The 27,348-nt window shown below is 30.2% G+C and overlaps 1 protein-coding gene across 1 annotated transcript in view; it reads left to right on the top strand.

Moving 5' to 3' along the window:
* The window catches only part of LOC106687786 (uncharacterized), a 67,254-nt gene that overhangs the window by 29,310 nt on the left and 10,596 nt on the right, over window positions 1-27,348 (top strand). Inside the window, exon 2 of the mRNA XM_067048127.1 lies at window positions 26,618-26,807. Coding sequence (XP_066904228.1) covers window positions 26,618-26,807 — 190 coding nt within the window. The remainder of the gene's footprint in view (window positions 1-26,617; window positions 26,808-27,348) is intronic.

Here is a 27,348-nt window from a genome sequence, read left to right on the forward strand (position 1 = left end):
TATATATATATATATATATATATATATATGTCACACAAGAGGTGGAAAAACCGGATATGCTCCATTTGAAATAGCGACGAAGTAAGAAGAAGTAAGGCCGCTGAAAGAGACAGCATACCATCAGAGCTGCTCAATGATGGTAAATGATCTATATGAGCCAAGCTATTAGAACTAATACAGAAACTATGGGAGGAGGTAAGGACACCAGAGTCCTCGGACTCAAGCCACAAGTCTTAATTTTTCCTACCCTAAAGAAGGGCTCCAGGTATGAGTGCGACAATTACAGAAGTATAGCACTCCTTCCGGAGGCCTGCAAGCTATTGAGCAATATTCAGCTATATCAGATATCTCAGTATTACGAGAATAGGTGGCTAGCAAGTAGGATTCAAAAAGAGGAAAGAGCAAGCCCAAATCTTCGTCCTAAAATGGATACTCGAAAAAGGCTGGGACGTAGATCAGGATGTACACGCCTAATTTGTCGATTTCACATCAGCCTATGATTCCATAGGAAGAAACTGCCTTTGGAAAGTCATGACTGAGCTGGAGTTCCCCGCGAAGTTGGTAACAGTGACATGAGCGTGTACGGATAATCCTAAATGCAGAGTCCAGATCCAAGAAGTATCTAAAGCCTTTGAAGGCAGAACAGGTCTGAGACAAGAAGGTTGGCCTTCATCAATGCTGTTCAACTTAGCTCTAGAAAAAGTGATTAGAAGTACATCACGCGAGAATGCCGGGGTGCACGTTGAATGAAACATAAATCCTATCGTACTCGGACGGCATTGCAGTGCTAGGATAAGGGAAGCAAAGGCTTTCAAGTAAATGAAAATAAAACCAAGTAGAAGATTATAGGCCGAAAAATCCACCCTAATGACATGCTCTGTGTAAATGGTAAATAATTTCCTAAAGTAAACACTTTCAAATACCTCGACTCCACAATAACCTCAATGAATGATCAACGGACTGAAATAGATCAGCCAATAACTAGAGCAAACAGAGCCTTCTTAGCTCTGTGAAGAATACTGAAATTCCAAAAAACCTTAAGTTAAGCTGTACAATGCCATTAAAGCCATCTTTGATATATGGCTACGAGACCTAGGCTCTGACAGGAATCGAGAGATTGGAAATTAAATTGAAAACTTAGAATGAGATTTTTTTTTTTAATTTTCACTTACCTACATATTAAGGGAAAGTAATGTGACCGTAAAATTTGAAATCCGAGTTTTGAGATCTTACCCTTCCTATTATGCCCTTGTTAATGCTATGTTAATTGAAGAGGCCTTCCCTAACAGGCATTTCTTCAAACTTTTTATGTTTAAAAAAAAATCTTACTTTTAACAAATAATTTACAGTTTTTGGGAAAAAAGAGCCTCCGGTAGGAATTAAGGACTAATTAATTGCTAGTACCAGTTGGATTAGGTCAATCAGAACTTTTTTTTGTGTCGATAAATCGTTCCGTAAAATTTTACGGACTAAAAAATTCGTTAAAATTCAACAAAATCCAAGACTGCGAAATTAGCTGATTCGCCATAGGGTCAACAATTCAGATACATACAAATTCTGCATTATCCCTTTCATAATATAGTTACTGAACCATTTAATACTAGCCATGAGTGAGTGTAATGGGGTGGCGGGGGATCCAATCGTGCTAATGGATCAAGAGCAGAAGAGCTGGCCGGTAAGGAGTGTAAAGACTTAGCCAGGACTTAGGGGAAGACTTAGAAGCCAGCAGCTATTGCTCTAATGAAACAGTTAAGTCGCTTAAAACCTCATATAACTTAACTTTGGTTCGCCTGCCACGCTCAAACTTCTCCTGCTCATCCCATGATTAAATGCACTTCCAACTTCAACTTTATTACTAGATTATAGTATTAATTTATTTTGTTTCATCAAGTTCGTACGATGGGACCTATTTCCGTCGATTTCGTTCAAATAACACAGTCCACTTATTGAGTCATAATTTAAAAATATTTAATTGTTGATTTTTTTTTCAATTAAATAATTTTGTGAGAGAGGAAAGCGTGGAGTCTAAGCAATAATTAAACCCGTTGTCGTTCATATATCAAAAATTCAAACATACATTAAATATTTAAGTTATTGCGTAAGGTTCGATGTCTAACAGATCTGCAGTTTAACCTTCAGGCCAAACTTTACCAAAGCTTAAATAAACTGTAAAAACTAGAGCTACGTGCAGTTTATTAATTTTATTTAATATTTACGAAAATTAATAAGTAATGAACAGCATTTCTGCTATTGAAATCGAAATATTCTACATTAATTACAGATATATCTCAGATAAGAAGATTTGGTATAATATATATAACCAAAATAAGACAAATATATTCTTATTACGAAAGTCACTTAATAACTACTGAGCTATAAAAGAACAGCTAATTATTTCACTAAACTAAAATAAGAAACAAGAAACCCAGCTATAACTAAAGATAATGTTTTTATGATTAACAACAGAAAAAAAATCTTCCTGAGCTGAGAAAAAAATATTGCTGACTTGACCTACTTCACTTAAGGAATAATTATCATGCGAATGTAGCAGTTGAAATGTGCAGTAGGCCAGGGATTTTACACTTCATTTTAAACTGAGGAATTCCAGTAAATTTAATATGATAATTCGTTTCAAAGCATTTTTTTTAATACAGAATTCACTGATTCCTAATAATTTATTAAGAATTAATAATAAATTCAATCCCATTATATATATTTAATATTTATTTCCAATATAATTATTACCATCCGCTTATGAAACGTCTTGCAACAGATTGGAATTGAGAAATATGAATTTAATATCCTTGGGCGAAGAGAAAGTCTGTGAATTGTCAAATCTAACAACATGATATTTAATTTTTATCGTTTAATACAAAATGAAAATAATATGAAAATTCAATTAAGAATATGTGGAATAAAAGATAATACCGTAATCATCGTATCACAGTTTTAGATTTATTAAAATCAAAATTATTTTATTGTATATAGTTTAATGAAAATGCAACAGAAAAAGCTCATATCAAATTTATGTTTATATATATCTATATATATATATATAAAAAGGAATGGTCGAATCTTTATCCACAATTAACTTTTGAATTACTGAATTGATTTACGTTCTATTCCCTTGTTCCCTGGGAAGGTTTAAAAATATTGAAATTTCTGGTAGAAAAAAATTAAACGTTTTTGGTGCCTAGGCTCAGAAAGTTCTCAAGGTTATTATATACCGATTGGTTCGTTTCTTTTTAGGAGAATAATCAAATAATATTACTGATTCTATTAAACGATAATATATTCACAAAAAAAATAAAATGATGAGGTGATGTGGGGGAACAAACCCTAAATACCATTTTCCAAATAATTTCAAAAATAGGAATTTTTCTCCTTAATTTATTTGGAGGAACTGTTTTTTTTTTTTCTTTTGGTGACTATTTTTCATATAATTGTTCCAAACTACTCTGCATTCTATTCTATATTCATGTTCATAGAACCTTCGGAGTGCTGAATGTCTGCTCTTTTAACATTAACAAAATTTGGTTTTAATGGCCTTATAAGGACGAAATATGGGTTTCAAATAAAAAAAAAAATTTCAAAAGTTTTATTTTATATTTCCGGTTCTAAATTGTTTAATTAGATCCGGTGTGTGCTCTTTGGTGGAGTTTATAGAGCCCTAAACCACAGCCAAGTTTGGTGTTGACGGGTCGAGTAGTGTTGTGAAGTAATTTCTATTTTTTTGTTTTTTAAAAATTAAATCAAAGTCCTATGTAGGGGGAACAATTGTACTTATTTTTCGAAAATGGTATTTAACGGTTTCTTAAGGTGCTAAAAGCAAATACCAACTTTGTTTCACTCTTAAAAAATCGTTTACCAAACTTAGGTCTGTTGGTCTGAATTGTAACAATATAGTACTAATATTGAAGCATATGTTGATATTTAAAAACCATTTTATTTTATGTAGTCTATAGATGAAAATATCATAGATAATCAAATTGTCTAAAAGAAAAAGAAAAAAATCAAATAAATCGGACCAGTATTAACGATGATACAGCGAAGTTAACTGTTAGCATTTACGTTATCATAGTTACCGTATTTTTATTTAATTTATAATCATCCTCAAATATAGCAATAGCAAAACATTGTCGGGTCTGTTGGTAAGGATATAAAATAATACATTTTATGTAGCTTTAGAAATTGGAATATAAATTATTGAAAATATGTCGCTTAGAGTCATTATCTTCAAACACTAGAATATTATGTCTGATGAAGTTTTGATCTAGTAGATTTATCCATTATTTCAATTGCAATATGATGGAGTGGGGAAAATGTGTCCCAGAATGTCATTGGATCATCTATAATTGATCATAATACAACACTATTTCAGTACTTTTTTCTTTATACAAACTATACAGCTTGTTTTTTAACACACAGTAGATACTTACGATGGAGTAAAATACATCTTTAAATTGTAATATGACCATTTTTTTTTTCGAAACCAATTCTGTAACTGGCCCATTAGTTTGTTAGCGTCAATAACTATAATGGAATAATTTCAAACCAGGCCCATCCAAAAAACAAATTGATAATGATGGTACTAATTTAGAGAAAATGAACATTTTTTGCTAATGAATCTTAAAACGGGGTCACACTGTAGTGGAGATTACAACCTCCCTCTTTCGGGTGATACGATGCGTCAGAAAAAAGAGAACACATTGATGAATTTTCAAATTTTGGCGCTCAAATGCTATCGTTTTCAAACAATCTCGGCATTTGCCGCGTTTTTTCTTTCATTTCATACCTTCCCTTTTTAATTTTTTTTTTTTACAATATATAAAAATATTCACTCGAGTCCTAACAATTTATGGATTTATTGAATTACTCACATTAGCTTGTCCTGAATGTACATTTTCATGATCCTTTGTGATGATATAATGCTCTTGAGTAAGGATTCTCTTCCGTTTCATTCCACAAGCTACACCTCTGTTAATTAGGAAAAACTGGGGGAAAATGTTTTTTATATTTCCGGTTGTATAATATTAAGACTACTGTGAATTAGTTCAGTATTGGTCTTTCAAATTAAAATGAACTCAGTCCAAATTATGATTTGATATATGTATGCAAAAGCAGAATAGTTAAAACTTAATTAGGTTATGGTTTACGCCCTAGAAAAGTAATTGTGATATCACATCCAAAAAATAAAAAAACTATAAAAGTAGTGATTACGGGAAGCAGTTCCTTGCAGACAGGAAGGAGAGATACAAACCAATACTTTCTATATCGTGCTAATCCATAAATATGCAGAGCCCCCGGAAGAGTTACTCCGGACTGTCAGAACCGGTGAGTGCAGTTCCGGTGACCTTGAGGATGCGGCCACTGGTCAGGAAGGAGTCGCTGACCCAAATCTTAGGCTACGTGGCTTACACCACGCCATCCAGCGCCAGGTTACGAAATGGAGAAACTACAGGTAACAGAAATATAATTCCAGCCGCATTCCAACGGTGTGTATCAAAATATCAGTGGATTCATAACTCGTTGCTTTTGAACGATTATGAGGGCACTGTTCCATTATAATAAATCATAAAATATTTTTAAGAAAAATAGTGTTAACGAAAATTTCCTAAGGATTTAGGTAAGCCCAATCAATATGGCTTCAATAAATAGTCAATAAACATTATTCCTGTTAACTGAAATGTTAACAAGTTAATCATAAGAAAAAAAAATACTTTCTATATATTTTTTAGGAGGTCTGGTAAGTCAATTTCAATTTTCAATTTCAAGTTTTCAACCTCAAAAAATTTATTGAAATTGATAAAAATTACATATTTTATTATTGAATTTATTTTAAAGTAAGACATGACTGATGGAATTCAGCGGTTATATTTAAGTTCCTCACGGAGTAGGATAAGTAATTTAATCATCACCCGTAAGATTGAAAACAAATGGTCTTAAGTAATAGAAATTCAAAAATAACAGACAATTGCTTGGGATTTGTGGAATCAATTCCAATTGCAAAAGCCAACCCAGGACAGCTTGTAAGATCGGAATAGGGAAAAACGGGGTGGGAGAGAGAGAGGTGGGAAAGGGGTGCTAATTTTTTTTTTACACTGCAATGCAATAAAAATTCTTTTACATAAAACGTTTGTCTGGTTTAAAGTATGAAAACGACTAACAAATTACCAAACAGTAAATTCAAATATATTTTAAATACTTAGATTAAATATTTTATTATGTAATACATAAAATCTAAAATAGAAAAATATTAATCTCAAAGTTATTTGTCTCGCGTTCAGTTATTTTATTTATTATTTCTTTCTGAACCAGGGTTTGGTAATTAATCGACCAATTAGCCCTTCCTTGCTACGCAGTTGCAAATTCCGGGCGGTTTTGCACCAATCCTGTGCCTAATCACGGCGCCCAATTTTAACTGTCATATTACCCGAAAAAACCTGGACACTATGTGTATACAAACACACACACACATATACTCAATAACTAGTAAAACGTCCTTGTAATAAAAAGTAAACAGATTTTTAAAAGTTCCTACTAACAACTATAACCCAAAGGTCGAAATGGAACAGTTAAACATCATAAAATAAGTATTAAAAGAGAAAAGGTTTCAGAATTTAAAAAAATAGAAGCCATAATTAATTTAGATAAGACCATTTTGACAATTAAAATATGTGAAAAATAATGTGAAATTCTATAGAGTATAGTTTTGAATGTTGAAAGAAAATCGAATTAATAATTATCTTCCTTAAGAAAACTATAATTATAAAATTTTAATTTATTTTTATATGAAAAAATATCAGCTTTAAAAATCTACATACACTATTGGAAATATATATTCATATCTTTACAGAATATTTAAAACAACTATATCCACAGTTGATAGTCAATGGTAGTTGCAGATATATGTAGTTTGGGCTTAAAGCCTCATAACCTTAACCAAAAGTTTGTACAAAAAACAAAATTCATGTTTCGGTGACTGAATCCAAAGATGTCAACGAACTGAATATAAAAGGTCATAAACAACTCCGGAAATGCTTAAAAACAGGACCTTTATAGGTTTTTATTGCATCAGTGGAAGATACAGTCATAATAACTTTTATGATTATTTTTTGTCGTCTTCAATCTTCCTCCAACGAGATGACTCCAACTCATCAAAAAAATAAAACTCCATATTTATTATCATTTCTCCTGAGTCGTTTTTCATATCTCATTAGCGAATTCTCTTTAGATGGTGGTACAGTCAGTACAGCAGTTTATTACCTTGTTTTTCCGCAGTACCGATCTTTCGTTTCAGGTCAGACGACGGAAATATCCAAATAACGGCTATAAGATAGCTCCTATGATATCCTTGGTGGGTCCCAGTTAAATAACTCATTTTAAACTTCAATAAGTACTAAATATCTCTGAGGGAAAACTTTTATTGCCCAACATTATACTGAACCACTCGGCGAAGTACTTTGGCGATTAATATGGAAGTTTTTATTACACTCTGGACATTAATAAATAAAGTTCTGATCGGTTTTATTGGAACGGAGAAATGAGAGCTGATACAGGAACATCAATAGGAAAATGAAACAATAAAAATATACAATAGAAGTATACTTTTATGACAAAACACAAACAGATAGCAAATGAATAGTGCAGACCAAATCTTAGTAACTTCCAGTGTGTTCAGATTTGTTTAGAGAAAAAAAACAGTAAGTGTTAACTAAAATTCTTTATATCTAAAATCTCTAAATGAAAATATTTGTCCCTTTTTCGATTAATCATACATAACTTCAAATTTTTTTTGTTTTTAATTTTTAACTCAAATATTCATATGTATATAAAAATTAAGATAATCATTTAACAATTCACCAGTTTCGATTCAGATCAGAAAAAAAAGTGATCACAGATTCAGAATCTAGTCTTCACTGGACGCGCAGGCATTATGATGTAAGACAGCAGGAAGAATAGGGAGACCTACATATTCTTGGACCATGGCAGGGAAAGGCACATGCTGTTCTAATCACTGTTTCTGTAATCACAATTCCGATATAATCAAGAAATGTTTATGTTAGACCAGATTAAAAAAACTGCTCATCTGTCTTACCCTATCAAGCGATTTTGTGTTTTTCAATTGAGGAATAATACTTTGCGTTCATTGACATAACAAAAATGAAAACATTTTGGTTTCAGTATTTATGCTCATATTTGTAAGTTTATGTCGTAATAAATGGTTTTTATAGTAAAACTTATCCACCGGAGAACAACAAAGTTTTAAAATTTTCCTCGTAACGAAGAGATGCTTAACAAAAAATAATCTAAAAAAGGAAAAATAAATGGAGCTTCGCAACCTCCGTTTAAGAATATGTGATGAACAACAAGAATGTCATCTTGTTGCCTTACGTCATGGTTAATAGAAAACGCGTTAAGCTGAGGAATTTACAACAATTACAACAATAGTTCATACAAATGATCTAACCAGAGTACTGCATCCCTCTGAGCTTAGCGCCTCAGTTAAGGAGAAATGGGACTTAGGTTGGTATTGCATTACCAAGGCAACAATTACAATTATTATTACCGTTAAAATACCATAAACACAAATCGAGTTGCTACAGACAGCCACCTCGCCCAATATGGGCTTCTATATCTCTTTAGTTGAGGCGCAAATCTCCCAGGGATGCATCATGAAAGTCATCGTTCCTCAGCTAACCGTATTCTCTACTAAACCGAAGCGCGGAGTTCCAAGGATGACATCCTTGCTGTACACAATAAACCGAAGAGCAACGTTTATATCACACCTTTTCACCGCTCTTTTATTTAACCTGCAGGAAATCGTAGACAACTAGAGCTTTTGTTTAGGAGATATTACTTATTTTTGGAGAATTATTTTTTTACATTTACAGAGATTGGCACATTCTGAAGTTTCTCAACTTTTTTATTATCTCTGGCTTGTCTCAGCAATGAATTAATTCTCATTACCTTATGAGTGGGAAAGGAAGGGCGTTCAATATACCTCGTACAATATATTCCCAATAATGTTTTAAATCAATAAATAAAAAAAATCATATTTATTTATTAATCCTCCTTCGTTTCACTAAAAATTTAGGATACAGAATGCTCAAAAGAATATCTGCATAAACTTAATTATATACAATGACGATACAGATAGTGATAATTGATATGCAATGTAACCTGTAGCAGAATAGTCATAATTTCGAACTGCAAGAATTCATACCTACAGACTGCTATATTGCCTTCGATTGTATTCGATGAGCTGGAGTACCTTTAATTATAGTTTAAAAAAAATTTGAAATGAAGGAGTGAAGGAAAAACGCCTGGACTTATTTTATTTTATTTCTTTTCATTGACTACAATAAATAATGAGGCGTATTTTTAATTGGAGTCCTCATCTAATAACTGATTAAAACAGTGACTAAACTGAAACAAACAATCGATTGTAGATCAGGAATCAATTTGTAATATGCCTTAGCTATTACAAAGGACTAGCTAGGGAGTCGGACCTAGTGAGGGAGTAAAACGATCTTTTTTAATTTTTTATTTATACATAATTATAAAGATTTATAGCTTTATATTTATGTATAATAAATTTATTTGGAAGGTAAAATATAACCTTCATAGTAGATGGAAAAAAATGAATTTTTTTTTCTGACTGCTTGTTACGTCATAGGTTGAAAATGGACCAGACGTATGATTTACACATTTTCAGATAATGACCTAAATACGAAATGACCTTAGACAGAACCTTTAAATTTTTTATTAGTCTCTTGTCTTACAGAAATTACCAATGAAAAGGATCAAAACGACAACAATTTCGTCAAAGCAGCTGTAGAGTTATATAATAAACTTATTTAACTAAATATAAAAATCAAATGTAATACGTTTCTCACTTTTTAAATAACAAATGACGTTTTTACAAACTAATTTCACTCTCATTAAAAACTTGGTGAAATTATGTTTCTACTGGTATAGAGTTTTCATGGCAACGATCACAGATCTATATAAGGTTATTGATTATATTTTAGAGGAATCAAATTTTTTAAGCTTTCTTAGGAAGCTTAGGAAGAAAATTAGTTACAAGAGATAGGAATTAACATACATACAATATAATAAACAAAACATATTAGAAAGCACTTACATTTTGCTTAAAGCAAAATTAACAAGTATGAAACATTTTTTCACAATTGGCTGATAAATAAAATTTTTAAAGATTAATATATGTAAAATTAAATTAACAGAAAAATATGATTTACTTCCAAAATATCTATTGTACTTCTAATGAGTACAAAGGCCACTGAAACAACACAAAATATGCAATAACCATGTCAACTGCTAATAAGAACAAAGCGAGTCTTGCGATAAAAAGCAGTCCTCGGTTCACAAAAGTCTGATTGCAATGAAGATTTAGACAAATTTTCTTATTGTAGGAATGTATATCTGCGAAAAATTTCAAGTATCAAAATCTAATTTAAGTAAACCTTATACTATCCAAATTACTGGATTTTACCGCACTTGTTATGTCGAAAAAAACATAGTCACTCGAGGTTTATTTTTCGATCATTTTTCATGCGGATTTTTTCGCTTGGCGGGGCGGAACGCTACCGCATTCCTATATTTTACGAAGTTGATATACTGCTCCAGTCTTTGAAATAAAATAACTGAAAAACACATTTATTTATTTGAATATGCTTTAAGTTTTTATTTATATAGAGTATTTTGAAGTATGTATTTAGAATCCAAAACTAATTGATCTCTGAAAACCTAAAGCGTTTTCTTTCAGCCTCAACCTGCTACCAATAAATATAATGCGACGGAGAGACGCATCTTGCAAGGCCCAGTTTTACTAACATGCTTAAGAAGAATGCGATATCTTAAAAGAAACAACTCATTTTCCGAGTTTTTACATTATTATACCAACGGAAACTTATTCATTATTTTGAATCCGATAAAAATACAGTAAATATGTCTTAAATACATCAAATATCTTAAAACACATTATTATTTTTTGTTTATATATTGTGTCATATTAACTTCTTTTATAAGCATCCAGCCATTGGTTATAGAGAAAAGAAACTACATTCAGATCATATTTACAGATATATATATAAAATATATCGTTAAAGCAACTATTTCACTTCTGATGATTGGTGCTTGTTGGTAAAAGTGCAGTAACCAAATAACACTTACTGCTTATTATCTAGGTGAATGAGAATGAGTTTAATTAATGCAAATTTATCAAAAACTTAACTTTGTAAAACTTTGTTAGTGAATGAAAGATAAGTAATATAAAGTAGCATACTGAAGTTTTTTTTTTAAATTTTCTATGCACTAATTATTATTTTATTAACCCTTACGGGTTGTACGTTTTATTAACGTACGGTTGTAGACCAGTACTCTGTCGCTACGGTTGTAAGTCATTTTTAGGGCCCTAGCCTAATAAATTTTATAGTGATGGTTTTTTTTTACAATGTTTTGTTTCCAACTACCGTCATTACATTTGGTAAGGTTAATATGTTGCGTCAGTTCACTTTCAGGACGTATACCTATGGCAGTTAAACATACCAGTTAATGCAACTGTTAGTCTACTAATATTATTTGTAGTTAACGACGACGACAGACCCAGTGAGAGACATTATTCTCAAGTTTTACTGTCGTGACAGTGAATTTTGTCATCACTGGAACTCTCAAATAGTTACAGTATGGTAGTGGCTAAAACTTTTGCCGCAATAACGGAAACTGCAGGATAGTTCTCTCTCAAGACGAGAACATGTGACAGTCAACGTGTTAGTTGCTATACTAATACCATCAACTATCACACCAGAGCTATTGCGATAGTACAATTATGACTGTAACAATCATACAGTTTATATCAATTAAAATTATATCAATTCTCTAAGAGTGGATAAATTGGCCGGTATTTGGTATATTCAAGGTTCTCAGCGCGTATTTTTGGTGGAGAGAATTTGCAGCACTACTTCTTAGATAAGTATGCTTAACAGAGCAACTAACATCTACAGTTATTTATCACAGCCTTTTCTAAATAAATAATAATTTGAATCTCATGTATGTTTATAATAAATAATTTCTGACAAAATTGTTGTTCTTACAATACTGACATTTGTTTTTTTATTTACTAGAATACTAGGTACAACCTAGTGAGAATCACGTAAAAAAAACTAACATGTGATAAGGGTTAAATAATACAACAGGCGGAGTTTACTTTCTTTAAAATTCAGAAAAAAAGGTTTGGGAAGATGAAGGAGCGGATAAATAAACCTCTAATGATATTATTGACCGAACATTACCAAGTCCGATAATACGTTAATCTCAATGATTGCAGTTACGGCCACAGATATAGGAAAGAGGGGTTTAGTATAAGTTCAGGTCGAGTATGAATATTATTGTATTCTATTATTATTACCATCTTGTTATAATTTGCTTTCAAGTTTAAAAATATACATTTCATTATTTTTATTTATTTATTATGATTGTAATTTTTGTCCGTCTAAATAAGGTCCGAAGGGATTCATTAATCACAATTAGTATATATCTACTTCCTTTATCGTGGAGAATTATAATATTTGCTACCATGATAGTTACGAAGAATGAAAAAAAAATATAAACAGAATTTTTCCAACTTTCGCTTATTATATTACAATTTTTTAAAATTAATTTCGAATGAAAGAATACACCTCAATACAAACAACACAGATGATTGTATAAATTATGGTTTTTATAAATTGTAAATTGAGATTAGTTATTTTGAACTATACAATACATGGCAGTGCAATGCCAAAATGGAGCCGCTCTTGTGGATAAGCCCTATAAGGAAATGTGATGGAGATACATAATGGTGTCGTCATAGTGAAAGCGATGAGCTTCGTTGCAACACTTAGTGGAGGACCTTGTAGAGTTGCCACACCTGTCAGTGTTTAGTGTACTCGCTACACTAGACCGTTGCTAATTCTTTTACGACACTGCTTGTTAGTGATCAGTTTGGTTAGTGTGTCGTGGTTAAGTGAGTAGTTAAGTAATTTGGTTGTTCATGGCCAGTTTGTTTCGAATCTAACTAGCTACTTGTCTACTTTTGAGTCTAAATGATTCCTAAACTACTGTTTAGTATACTTATCTATGATTTTGCGCTTTATAACTTACAATTAATGTAATGTTTTCAATGGCCATAATTGAATATGGAATTAACATTTTTTTTTTACTATTTATAATATATTTTTGACACAAGAAGATTTTTCTTCTTATCGTATTAAATATTTCTGTGAAAACTACTACTAATATCTTTATCTCAAACATTTTTTCGTTCACGTTTCGGGACTCTTCAGGATCGACAATCTTATCATCAGATACATCAACATTTTGATAAATATACAATATTCTATATTTCCTTCTTAATTAAAACATTATAGAATGTACGCGACATAAAGTAGTGATAATCGAATAAGGAAAATAAATTACTTTCAAGATGTGCACATTATAAAATATTATAATTGAGGATAGAATAAAGAACTGTGCTATATCAAATAAAAATGTCGCGTTGTTACCACTATCGGCTCATTTTCTTAACTAGTTGTCTAAGTAAAATCATGGAATGCATGGTAAGCATGAAATTGATCTGAATAATAAAAAAAATTGGTCTAACAAGAGACCACAGAATTCTTTGACATGATTAAGGTATATAATAGCATAAGCCATACAGATATCCTTCATTAAAGTCACATTAATTGAATCGACAGAAGTAAGCAAATTATTATAAGTAGCAAGGTTTGTGCCAAACAAAATAAATAAAACCACCGCTAACGAATATGAGGAAAATAATGATCTAAAAGTTATGAAAATTGTGTTGAAAAATTGCTACGATTACGACACTTTAAGAGGGGGAAAAATAGGACCAGATAATTTTGTAGAGTGGTAAAAAACCCATATTGGCCTTGAAGTTGAAGTCCCCCGTTGCACGCAATTGAGTAAACACTTTTATATCTGGTAATGGCAAGATATTTCTGATACCTACAGAATACATGCATGAGATACATGTATTTAATTATCTTGTTGAAATACCTTGATTCTCTAATATTGCTTTATAGGTTTCCAAATAGAATGAGTCAACAAAAATATTGATTTGTTACGGTCATTAACTCAAAAACACACTCACAAAGGTAACGCATAAAAGACATACGGCAATGAATACCCATACACATACACATAAAAACACAAACACGCGCAAACTATAGGATACATTTAATTATGCTGCAATGATAAAAAAAAAATGATAAATGATACAAAAGAAAGTGTCCTGTCTTAAAGTTCTACTATTATCAAGCTTGAGATTTTTAACGTAGAGAAATAAAAACTATCCTTAATGATGGTAATATCACTCCAAGAATCACCATTTAAATTAGCAAAACTAGAGAGAAAAATAAAAGTAGAAAACAAATGAGAAAAGGAAACGTTGTGGACGTGTGAGGCAGAACATTCAGAAAACAAATGAAGTTGTAATAAGGAAAACTCTTAGCACTTCTCAGTTCAGTAGATAATAATCAGAGACCAAATGTTTGTGTTGCCCAAAGCAAGCTTAATCGTGCAATAAAAACCTTTGTGTATAATTATCCATAAACCATGAAAAGCCAACTCCAGCTTGTTCAGTTCAGTTGAGTAAACTCGCATTAAATTCACCACTTAAAACTAAGAATGAAAACTAAGATATTGCTTTTAGCCAAAACTAATCAGGCGTGAAGCCGGATTGGTCTTCCAGCCCAAGACGAAAACAATAGTAATGAACATTGTTTTATAATATATATAATTTTATAAATTTAAGCTTATTTTGGAGTTATTTTTTTATAGTTATAACAAGATCATTAATTAATATCATTCCAACAATATTCTTCACTTTTCTTTCCTTCTTTTTACTTTCACTGGCCTCTACATGTAACATATAGTAAGAGTAAGTATTAAGTAAAAAATTACTCTAATTCGTAACGTACATAAATGTCTTGAATTCCACAGAGCCCAAATAACAAGGTGTTTGTGTCTCTCTATCTGTCCATACGTGAACAGCTTAGCTCAAAAACGAAATGTCGTAAGAAACTGAACTTACATATGAAGTATCTCCAGAGTTGAATAATGTTTCAACAGAAACATACACCTGAGATATTCAGTAGACAATAAAGAGATGGTTGGAGCTCAGCCCTAACAGACTGTCTCCCAGAAAGTGCAATAGGTTGGAAATTAGGCACCGTTCATAGACTTATTTTATGAATCCACTTTTCGACACTAAGTGAGTTTATTTATTTATTTATTTCAGGACTTGATAAACGTCCCTATAGCTCATAATTTAATATTTACTTTTCATATTACACTATAATTTATGAACATGACCTAATATTCAGGTCGAAAAATCTGCATAAATAAATAGTTTTTGTTTATTTGCTGACCGTATATCCCTCCCCACCGACCATCTTCTCCACATATTAATCTACAGTCGACTATTAACACATCATTAATAAATATTAGTGTTATTACCGGTTAGTAATAATCAAAGTAGAATACCAAAATGTTAATTATGGAAGAAAGTAAATCTCATAGTTTAAATATTTTAAGTCTAATTTAAATAAAACTCCTAGATTATATGTTTTTATAAATTTTATTTGTTTATAATAAGTAAAATAAAACTTTAAACCAGCATTGAAAAACTATTATTACAAAACGTGATGATTTCGGAATACCAACGTTAACATTACTCTCCACACCCTCTGATTGCCCCACATGATAAATCAATTCAGCTGCTGCCTATTTGGACAGTGTCACAAGTCTTTTGCAATAGTCCAGAGAAATCTTACTTCCTAGATCGTGATCTGAATTTTTTCAACCAACGAAAGTTGATTCTAAGCCTAATCGGGATTTTCCCGAAAAACGTATTCATTTATCCACTTCAAATGCAGTTAGAGTTGAAAGTGCCCTTACACTTGCTTGAAATCAAATAAAGTAAAAAATATTGCTATTATTTTTATCAGGTAATTCAGACAAATAAAACTATTTACTAATACACCATTGACTTAATAAAATGAATAAATATTTGATAAAATAAATTAGAAGTTCCCTAACTAGGTACGGCGACACCCTGGGGTGCCCAACCATATGATAATTTTTTCCTGCACATTGAGCGTTCTAATGATAGTTTTACCTCAATTTTGTTATCTCGATCAGGGTGCCCTGGCAATAAAGAATAAAACTGATAAAAATAATATATACTTAGATTATGAAGTAATTATTCAATACAATCAACCATAAACATGAGTCAAACGTATTCGTACACGTTATTTTCATTATCTTAAATTTATGATAAAATTTTCATTAAAATATAGAAGGATTTCCTTGGGCGCATAATATCCATTAAAGAAACTTTGGCATTGAATCAACTAATTATTGCCTATGAAACAAAGGGATTTTGTCCTACACCTCGGTGATAAAATTTATATGATTCTTTAGATATTTGTATAGTTGCTCCACGGAATCAATATCAAATGAAAAATAATTTACAATTGAGTCGTATTAGTTGACTAATAAGGAAAATTAAACCTAGCCAATTGTATCGGGAATTACAAATGGACTCAATAGACAACTTCATCGAAAAACGGTTCATACAATTCCTCTCCGTAGTTAAAGAAGCAATAACTTATAACTTGGGAAATACAACCTCACCTCTAAGACTGAATACCAGGCAGCTGCAGGACATCCCGTTATAAATTGTTTATTTATCAATTTCCATTATTACTATTTTAATAATAATTTCATTACTACTATTTAATTCAATTTTTTCGCTTCATCTTTTTCTCAAATTAATTTATTCTTACCCTCCTTCGCCCCATTAGAAGTGAGTGGTTTTTGTTATTCACTTTTCTTTTCTTTTTTCTTAACCTAGGAACAACAGTATTGAGAAAAATTAGGGTAATTTCAATTATAGTCAGAAGTATAGTAATTTGAAATTCTAACAATAAAATTTCAATTTGGATTGTAAAATTTTAATCAATACAAGATTTTACATCAATACCTGAAATGCATTTGTGATCTGCAGTAACATTTAATAGTTGAAGTCAAGTGATTGCAACAACTCATTGCAGCCTTATGTAATTGAAATGACTTTTTGCCCAACAATACCTCGGAGTAAATTTAGTAAATAAGCACAACTCAACTGAGACAAACTGAGTTAAATAAATATTAAACTCCTGTGAAATGTGTTACAAATCAACATTTTCAATGAAAATTTGATTTGACTAAATGATGGGGCTATATACAAAATATATATATTTTTTTATAAAAATTTCGGAAAGTGGTTATATTGACTTATGAGAGAATACTCCTCAATTAACTATATTTTATAAACATTTTAAAAAAGAATACATAGTAATTTTAAGCTTAATTATTTTATTTCAAGAAGAAAAGTTCTGAAAAAATTCTTCCTGAGTGTGTTTAATTAATAATAATGTATTTAATGTTAAATAATCTGCTAAAAAATTAGTTGAAACGTTAGAAATTAAAAAGACTGAAATAATTACCAATTATAATAAATGATGCCGTAGATAAAGAAACTTAAATTAAAAATCTAACACCTGCAGCGTAACAAACCATTACGGTCAGCTGCATGCTGTGGTGAAGTAACCGGCTTTATAGAGCCACCCGAGTTATTTGCGGTCCGAAGAAAAAGAACAATTTCATTATGGAAAGACACATTAAAAACATCTATTGCGTACTACAAGCTTAGTAAATGAGCCCACTCTCTCTTAGCTCGTATTTTTTGAAACATTACGAACAAACATTGTTCATTTCCATTGATAATTATTCAGGCAATAAACACGTAAACTTCCTAGCCTGTTTTCATTTTAAATTAATGTTTGCTAGGATTAGAACAGAAACTATAGTAGAAAAACATAAGTATAGCCTTTTTCAAAAAAATTTAATTTGTTCTTAAGTAACAACATAACATTGCTAATTTTTTTTATAGAATCAATTTTAAAAACACTAAGAATGATTTTATGGAGTTATCAACTGAAAGGCTTAAATATACTTATTGGGTCTTTTCATATAAAATGTCAGTTCTCACAGGAAAACACTATTTAGTAAAACAATTTTATGAGATCAAAACATTTTTATTCATAGTATTTACTTTCATTATCTATATATTTCCTCAAAGTGTTGTAATCTTTTCAATCCCAGAACTAAAACATTCAGGTTTTTTTGAAGAAATGAAATCAGAAAATGCTTTTTTGAAGGAAGTTTACTAAATTTCTGAACTGATACAGAAAGTAGGTGTGGAAGGACTTTGTTATACGGCTCCTTTGTCACACGAGATCTGGCGTGGTCATGAAAGAATATATGTCCCTATCTTTTTAGTTCAGAATAACCTATGCAGGTTGATTTTTGATCCATTATGTCAATATTACTGCAGTGTGGATGTGATTGTTTCATCTTTGGGTAAAGAGGATAAATGAATTATTCTTGCCATTGGCCACCACAGAGGAACTAATAATATTTTTTTAATATTATATCAGAAAAGAGAGGATTATTGACAGCTCATTATAATCTCTAAATATAAAGTAAATATAGTAAACAACACAAGTCCAGTAATCCCACTTTCAATTTTTGACATAATAAAAAAGGACATTTCGAATGAAATGACCCAATAAAATATTTGGAATAGAAAAACTATAAAATAAAAACATTATGCCAAATATTGCATCTAAGATATAAGTATCTTAATTTAGTTACTCCTTTCGTTGGGTAATATTTTACATTCTACTTTATTTGATACTGTTTACATATCTTTTGAACTTATGTTAAGGATTATCACTGATACATAATAGTTTTTAAGTGACTCACATATCGAGGAAATATCGGAGAAGAATTTCAAGAAATAGAATACAAGATTTGTTCTAATGATGGATAATTTTTTTTTTAATACAACGATTTCAATTTTTTTTTCATTATAATAAAATGTTACATTAGTGAACTAATATTCATTTCTTCAAACTATGTGTCGTCATAGGCTGTTCTTATAATGAGCTCAAAACATATTAAAGTAAAATTTGCAGCCAGAACTTTTCAGAAACATAAATTTCGACTTAAAAACATTTATTACGTCTTTTCCGGGAAAATTAAATATTTAGATATATAATTTAATTTGTATTTAAGTGTTTAGCAGCTTCATTTCTATATCTATTTTTTCGGAGTAGATAATTCAGAGAAATTAGAAAAGCTAAGGTATTCTTAAAAATTTTCTTGTTCATTTAAGAAAAAATAATAAGTCATTTAAAACATTTAATTAAACCCAAATAAATACATGGATTACAAGTCAACCTGAAAAAATACTAAGAATTACAGAAAAGCAGGAATGCAATGACTATGTCTACGTAGTCTAAACATTGCTAGACAAATATGGCATCTAGCAGAATGCGTTATACCAGTTTCTATCCTTAAGGAAGAAAGAATAAATCAAGTTTATTTAACATCATCCACTGAATACTTTTTTGAGTATTGAATACAATGAGTACCCAGCTCAATTATATTCTATATAAATAGTACTCCACTCATTATTCAGTACTATTAGAATACTTTCAAATAGTGTAGTAAAAAAAAATTGAAAATAGCATAGAATGTTAATGTTGAAGCCTGAAAAATTAATTCAGTTTATTATTATAATAAAAGCTAAAATTAAACGTCTAGCCACCTATAAATCTATTCTACCAGTAATTTAACCGTAATTTAATTAATTTTTTTTTAATTATGGGATAGATGTTTACCAAGATTCATTCAAAACGGTTTAAAATTTATAAATTAATGTTGATAATTAATTCTCTAACTCTAAAGATTTAATATGGTTTGTGGTATATTAAGGGAGGCAAAACTCATTCTTCATTAGATATACCTTTTCAATCTCAAAATAGTTGAAATACTTGTTTTCCTAAAAAATACACTTAATTCGGGGAAAAAATAACATCATTGCTAATAATTCTGAAAATATTTTTGTAACGGACGAATTAATGTACCAATGTTATCTAATAGTCACTGTCTGTTATGTTTATTGGCGTGACTACCTAAATATTGTAACACAATTTACGGTTATATTTTATTTAATTGAAGAGAATTAATACAATCAACTTAATTAAGGGCATTAAGTTTTATTATTCAGATATTCGTTCATGCAATATATACAGAAATAGAAGGGAAAAAAACAAGAAAAGAAAAATTTAAATGATAATACTCACTTAAATAAAAGAAAAAATAAATTAATAATAATTAATTGAAATCATAAATAGTGTAGAAAAAAATTGAAAATAGTATAGAATGTTAATATTTAAACGTGGAAAATTAATTCAGTTTATTACTGTTATAAAATCTAAAATTAAAGGTCTAGCTAACAATATAATTCTCCAGCAATATAATATAACCGACCTACTTAATTAATTTTTTTTAATTATGGGATTGATGTTTACCAAGATTCATTCAGGGTTTAAAATTTATAAATTAATATTGATAATTAATTCCCTAACTCTAAAGATTTAATATGGTTTGTGGTATATTAAGGGAGACAAAAATCATTCTTCGTTAGATATCTATGACCTTTTCAATCTCAAAATAATTGAAATACTTGTTTTCTTAAAAAATACACATAATTTGAGGAAAAAATAACATCATTGCTAATAATTCTGACAATCTCTCTCCTTCCAACTGAATCATTGATAGAATAAAACTTTAAAAAATATTGTAATGATAAAATCTATGATGGCAGCTAGCAGTAGTGAAAACGTTGAGGCTGTACGCTCATCTGCTAAGCTTTGGAAACTACTAATTGAGGTTAACCAGGAGTCATTTCAACATCGAAACTTTCTGACTTGCAAAACGTCTCTTGAACTTTAAGTAACCCCAAGGTCTCCCATAGGTCTGGAAAGCAGCATCTCACGATTCAAGGTATTACTTCAGAACTGTTCTCTACTGTCAATTCATGATTATATAATTTCACCCGAGTATACAATGTAATACTGCCAGGCCATGACAAGTAAAAAAGAATGGCAAATAAACATTACCACACGAAATTTGCTTTCGCTAGCTCCTATTATTCACTGAATTAAAGTTTTAATTTTGTATAGGTAAGCTGAAATATTTTTTTGTCGTGACCGAAACTGCGTACGTTAATTTATATACAAACAATTAATTAAACATCCATTTATGAGTTACTAATTATCTACTTATGAAGAAGTTATACAAAAAAAAAACAAAACAGGAATAATAGTATGTGAGCAGAGAATAATCATTTACGTGACAGTTTATTAAAAAATATATAGTACAATATTTAAGTAACTCAGCTAAAATCAGGACCAGGTAAGTCACCACAATGGCTAAAATATAAATGTAAAAAATTAAACAATTGTTTAGTCAAGTTTTTAGAGTAACGTGGTCCGGAAAATCAGCTTTGATTGGCTCCGCTAGACCTAACTTTTTTGTCAAGAAACCACGTATTTGAACATATTTTGGTTCGTTTCTAGTCGGTTTTTCAATGAAATTCGTTGGTAAAACCACCTCACAGAAATAATATCTTATTTGTTTTGTTAAAAATAGACCTGATCGTAAATGTATTTGAGCTACTCATTTCTCATCAGGATTCTACCAAATTGATATTTATGAGATATTGTATTAGTAATATTGGCTTGTATTATTTAATTAGAGATTTCATCTGCTGCACTACATCATAAATGCATTTACACAATTGACGCCGAGGAAATTCTTTTTTACTCGAGAATGATTAAATGAAAAAGCTCACCAAAACTGAACTTTTTTATTTTATTTTTTTTTTTGACAGCTCCTGTGGACACTGAAGATGATCAGAAGGATAGTTCAGAAGATATCATCATAGAAAATGGCTTTACTAGAAGATGAATTGCTTGGAAGCGTTACATACGTGCACAACTTACTCGAAAATATTTTGGTTGACTCACCACAATCTACGCTTGTCATCTCTTCAACTTCAAATCAAACGTCAAAAAAAAAAAGATAACATTTCCGGTAAATAAAATAAGAAGAAAATGAAATGGGAGTACGGTACTTTCACTTCTGACAAATATATCATGGATTTTCTAGAGTATGATCTGCCAAAATGATATCTACAATATGAACCTCAGTTGTCTAAGAGGTTTTCAGTTATTTTTAGGTGATAATTTTTAAAGAAAATTGCATTTTTTTTAAACTGAGGCCGACTATTTTTCAAGTAGGTCCAGGTTTCAAGGAGTTTTTGTAAAATTTACAGAACTATTATTATAATTATTGTCGTGGGAGAGGGTCTTGGAAATATTAGGCACTTCTTGATGTCTAACTTAGATTAAAGCCATGGCTTCGTTGCAAGAAAAAATAAGTATTTTCAGCTTAAATTAAATGAATTATTGCTCATACCTACACTCTTGTAAATATTAAATTAGCAACTATGTCTATCCCGAAGCTATACTAAGCTAGTGCTACTGAGCTGTCTATCATTAGGTCAAATGCTAGTCGGCAACCGCATCATTAGTAATCAATTTCCTATTATCAGTGGTCTGTTCAGTGCTATAGAGTATACATAGGTCCTTGTAGCGTACAATATACTACTATACTACACTACGTATTACCAATAAATAAATTAATTGTGTGTAATTACTTATTTAAAGATTAACATAGTAGATTGATAAATTAATTTTTTGTATTATACACGATGAACAGTTATAAAGTACTTTCAGAACTCAATAATAACAAAATTAACGAGCATCAACATCAAAATTAATAAAATAAATCACACAATATTATTTATTATATTATATGAGTTTAATACTAGTCAAATGAATTGAATTGTATCTCTAAACTGACCGGATTGTCAAGTTTGTTCGTAGTCAATGAATACAAAATTTTCCCGTGAGTACAATCTCAATATATTTCGGACAATTGTCACCCAATACTAGAAAATTTATGAAAAACTTTAATTTGTAACGGACGAATTAATGTACCAATGTTACCTAATAGTCACTATCTATTAAGTTTATTGGCGTAACTACCTAAATATTGTAACATAATTTACCGTTATATTTTATTTAATTGAAGAGAATTATTAGAGAAGGGCATCTAGTTTTATTATTCAGATATTTGTTCATGCAATATTAACAGAAATAGAGAGTAAAAAAAAAATAAATAAATAAATAAAAAACAGGAAAAAGAAACAAGAAATAAGGATTTAAATGATAATAATACTCACTGAATTAAAAAAAAAAAAATTAATAATAGTTCATTGAAATTATAAATAAAATAAAATATCAAGAATGGCATAAAAAAATAATTTAGGAACAAGATAAAGAAAATTAAATTTAAGTAGCAATAAATACTCATTCACATGGCAGATAATTAGAGCACCCCCCCCCCTAATCATCATAAGCTCTTCAGGCTTAAAACATAAAGATAAATTAAATAAACTGTATTTAATACATTTTAATAATAAACTAAAGCTTAAACTTAACTAAGTATAAATAATATATATATAACTAAAAATAAAATACGAAAACCGATATTTACATATTCGAATACCATTTAAAACTGATACATTAAATATGCTCACTGTTTATTTTATTATTTTTTTTTTTGTCTCATTAAAAATTAGGTTGGGTGCATTTCATTAGCTTGCAGTCAGCAATGTATGAGGTCACTTTTTTAACAAAACTGAAAAATAATTTTTTTTTTCAAAGAAAGTAAATATACTTAAAACATCACATTTGAACACACAAAAAAATAATCATTATATATTTATAATTAAAATAGTCTTCTTAAAAATACATTCGATTAAAGAAATGAGAAATGATAAAAATAATTTTAATTCCTCCTAAGAAATAACATCCAATATTTTCTCTCAAATTCAATTAGAGGAAATGGTTAAGAGATGTGGTTAAGTGTGAAGAACCACTAATAAGTGGTACTCATTTAATTGTGCCAACGTTTCGGCCAAATTTAGGTCTTCTTCAAGTACAAACAAGACAACTATGTTAAAATGAAAATAAAATCAGTATAAAAAGAAAGATATTATAACAAACAATATGAAAGAAGACAAAACAAAAATTAGACTAGTAAATAAAATTTAAATTAAGATCATGAGAGAATCGAGAAAGAAATGATATATATTTTTTTCGTTTTCTTTCTAACTTTCCTCATCATTTTAATTTTGTTATTATTCATATATATGAACTAGTCTAATTTTATTTTGTTCATACTGTTTATTATATTTTTATTTTAACATGGTAGTTATCTTTTTTGATCTTAGCCCTAAAGAAGGCCTGAAATTCTAGCCGAAACGTTGACAAAATAAAATGGGTACTCCCCCCTCCTCCTTCCTGAACACCAATTCCTCATATTGACCCACATTTAACATTAAATACATTATAGTCTATTTAATGAGATTCCATTCACCAATGAAACGTATTTCAATTTTCAATAGAAAATCAAATTCGGAAAATTGTATTATATTATATTCTATATAAACCCCACCTAAGCTACCTCGATATAATTTGATATTGATGAAGATTTACTAGATCTACAATCGAAGAACTTATCGCGAAACGACACAGAGACAGTTACTCTATTAATTAGAGTTGGAGAGGTACTTTCACACTTACGAAAGCCTGCTCTCCCAGTATCAAACAATGATGACGGCTCTTTCTTCATCCTGATCTTGTCTCATGAAACGAAGTGATATCATCAGTCCCGCCCTCTTAGATTAGATATGACAGATTATAATTAGTGATTAATTTTATAATATCTAGGTAGATCCATGATTGTGCTAATATCCTTTTACAACTTAAGCGATATCTGACAATAAACAATGACCTAATTGAAAGGTGTGGGAGAAAACGATCTAAGTTCGTTTTATTACAATTTGAGCTGCAAGTGTTAAGCAATTGGAGCATAATAAAAGCTTTCAACACAGCAATTTATTAATTTTATTAAAATGAACAGAGACCGATTATTACAAAGAAATGGATATGCAATACTGTGGATGAGATATAGATAATTTATTGAATAAAACTAAACGTATAAAATGTGATTGGTCGTTTTTCCTCCGTAACCTACAATTAGGAAATACATTTATTTATTACAAATTGTTCACGTGTTATTAAAATTGTTTTGGAAAGTTTATTGTTATCCAAGAAGTAGTTGGGAAAACTAATAATATTGTTTAAAATAGATGTCTTACATCGGCAACGTTTCCTAGTTCTACCCCATTTTCAGGAATTCTTGTTATTGTTACTTTTCAAAAAGTATTCGCGTCATTCCACGTTCAACATACTTTTGAACACATTCATCTCAGATTTTCTTCAAATGTTGTAGAGATGCTGTACAGAGTATAGGCATGAAAAAAATGTGAATTATAAATTTAATATGTCAAATTGTTTTTGAATTATGGAGCCGTTAAGTCTCCATAAATGGCCTAAAAAACAGAAAACAAATTTTAGAATTCCTACAGAAGCTTCCCTAATTTAACTAGAGATTTCATATGACATGCAACAATATGTAGGTTAGCAAAAGTTAACATTTCCCAAAACCTAAGTTAAAATCTATATTTTATTTTTCTTAGGAAGTACATATTTTAAAAGATATCCTTTGAATAGGATGTGGTGATGTAAAGAACAGGAAAAAATATAAATGGGGGTTGGAAAAGGCTCCATGGTTTAAAAAATTAAAAACTAAAGCTCCACTCCCATAAACTCATTACTAAATAAACCATAACTATTACACCAATATAATCTTATAATGCAATGCCCATTACAATCATACCCAATAACATCTTTAGAAGGCTGAGCAGAAGCTGGATGAGAGATCTTCTCGTCAAATAGATAGATTTTATAATTCGCCTGAAGAAGGCTTCATATCACATTTACTGACTCATCTCAATTGACAGGTGTGAATAATGTTATAAAGTTAAAAAAAATGAATACCAATAAATATCAAACATTTGTATATTTAATTCCTAATAAAAACGCGTCCATACATTATGTAGGACGTAATTGCTCGAAAGGTGCTAGCAAATATATGTATGTAATTAAAACAAAAAAAAATTATAATTTATTTGGGCTTCAATAGGAAACTACAGGCATATCGCAATCAATGGATAAAGCCTGAAATATATTTGAAAAATTGAACAATCATAATTATACTAGGATAAAATAATAAACAATAAATAAAATTATACTAGAGAATAAAATTTCATGAACCCATAAAAAATGGAGTTAATGATCAAGCTCATGGTTCTTACTATATCACAAACTTATATACTTTCAATATGCACGATTCAGGATGAGATCCCAGGAATTTCTCATTTAGCTGCAAAGAAAGTGGAGTAGAACGTAATACGTGATATATGCGTGGAGTTGAAGTTATGGAAATAGTAATTCTAACCATAAAACTGGATTTAATGACATAGATGTGATATATCTATAGGTATAAATCGATGCGGATGTTATACTCCGTAGAAAGTTAAATGAAATAGTAACGTTATGGTTTTGCCCCTCCAGAAACCAATTGATATACTCTTCTTTTCCAGATACGTACAGATCTCGCCCACGGAGAGCTCCAGGACTCGCACCACCTATCGATGTAGCAGAAGTGGAGAAGCAGCTAGTGGCAGAGATGGGAGAAAAAGTGTGCATATATGAACAGATCTGCGAGCACTACGCGCTCCAATCCCTCCAGCCTGATGTTGATGCAATTCTAGACTGGGAGCAAATATTCAGGTATTTTTGTGAAACTATAGTTCAGTAGTTGGTAAGACACAGAAAACTATAACTAACAATTAAAAAGATGGTGAAGTGGTCAGCACTCAAGAAAGCTGCCATAAGGCTTATTCCGCAGATCATTGAAGAGTAAGGTTTATTAAAAAAAAAAATGTAATTGTTTTTTGTTTTTTTTGTGCGCTGAATACAAATCTGAGGTTTGCCGAGATATTTTACTGGGACCTGTTTAAAAAAATATTAGAATATATGTTTTTTTTTTTTTTTACAAAAGTAAGCAAACAGAATTTTATAAATTTCATGTCACGCTAAGCCACAGGGGCTCATAGAAATAAGCGCCTAAATCCCAAAAAATAGAATGAACGTAATTTAGATATTATTTTTATAACTCGAAAACAAACCATTTGACATATATACACATTAAGTAAAAAAAAAAAAATAAATCAAGCTAAATTTCCCACATAATTTGGGTATTGCATTTCACTATCAAACAACCTGAAAAAGAGCACGTTTAATAAGGAAACTAATAGACATTCTGAGAACA

Source organism: Halyomorpha halys, unplaced genomic scaffold (assembly GCF_000696795.3).
Source record: "Halyomorpha halys isolate HHAL.00 unplaced genomic scaffold, Hhal_1.1 Scaffold1012.1, whole genome shotgun sequence".
Classification (NCBI taxonomy): domain Eukaryota; kingdom Metazoa; phylum Arthropoda; class Insecta; order Hemiptera; family Pentatomidae; genus Halyomorpha; species Halyomorpha halys.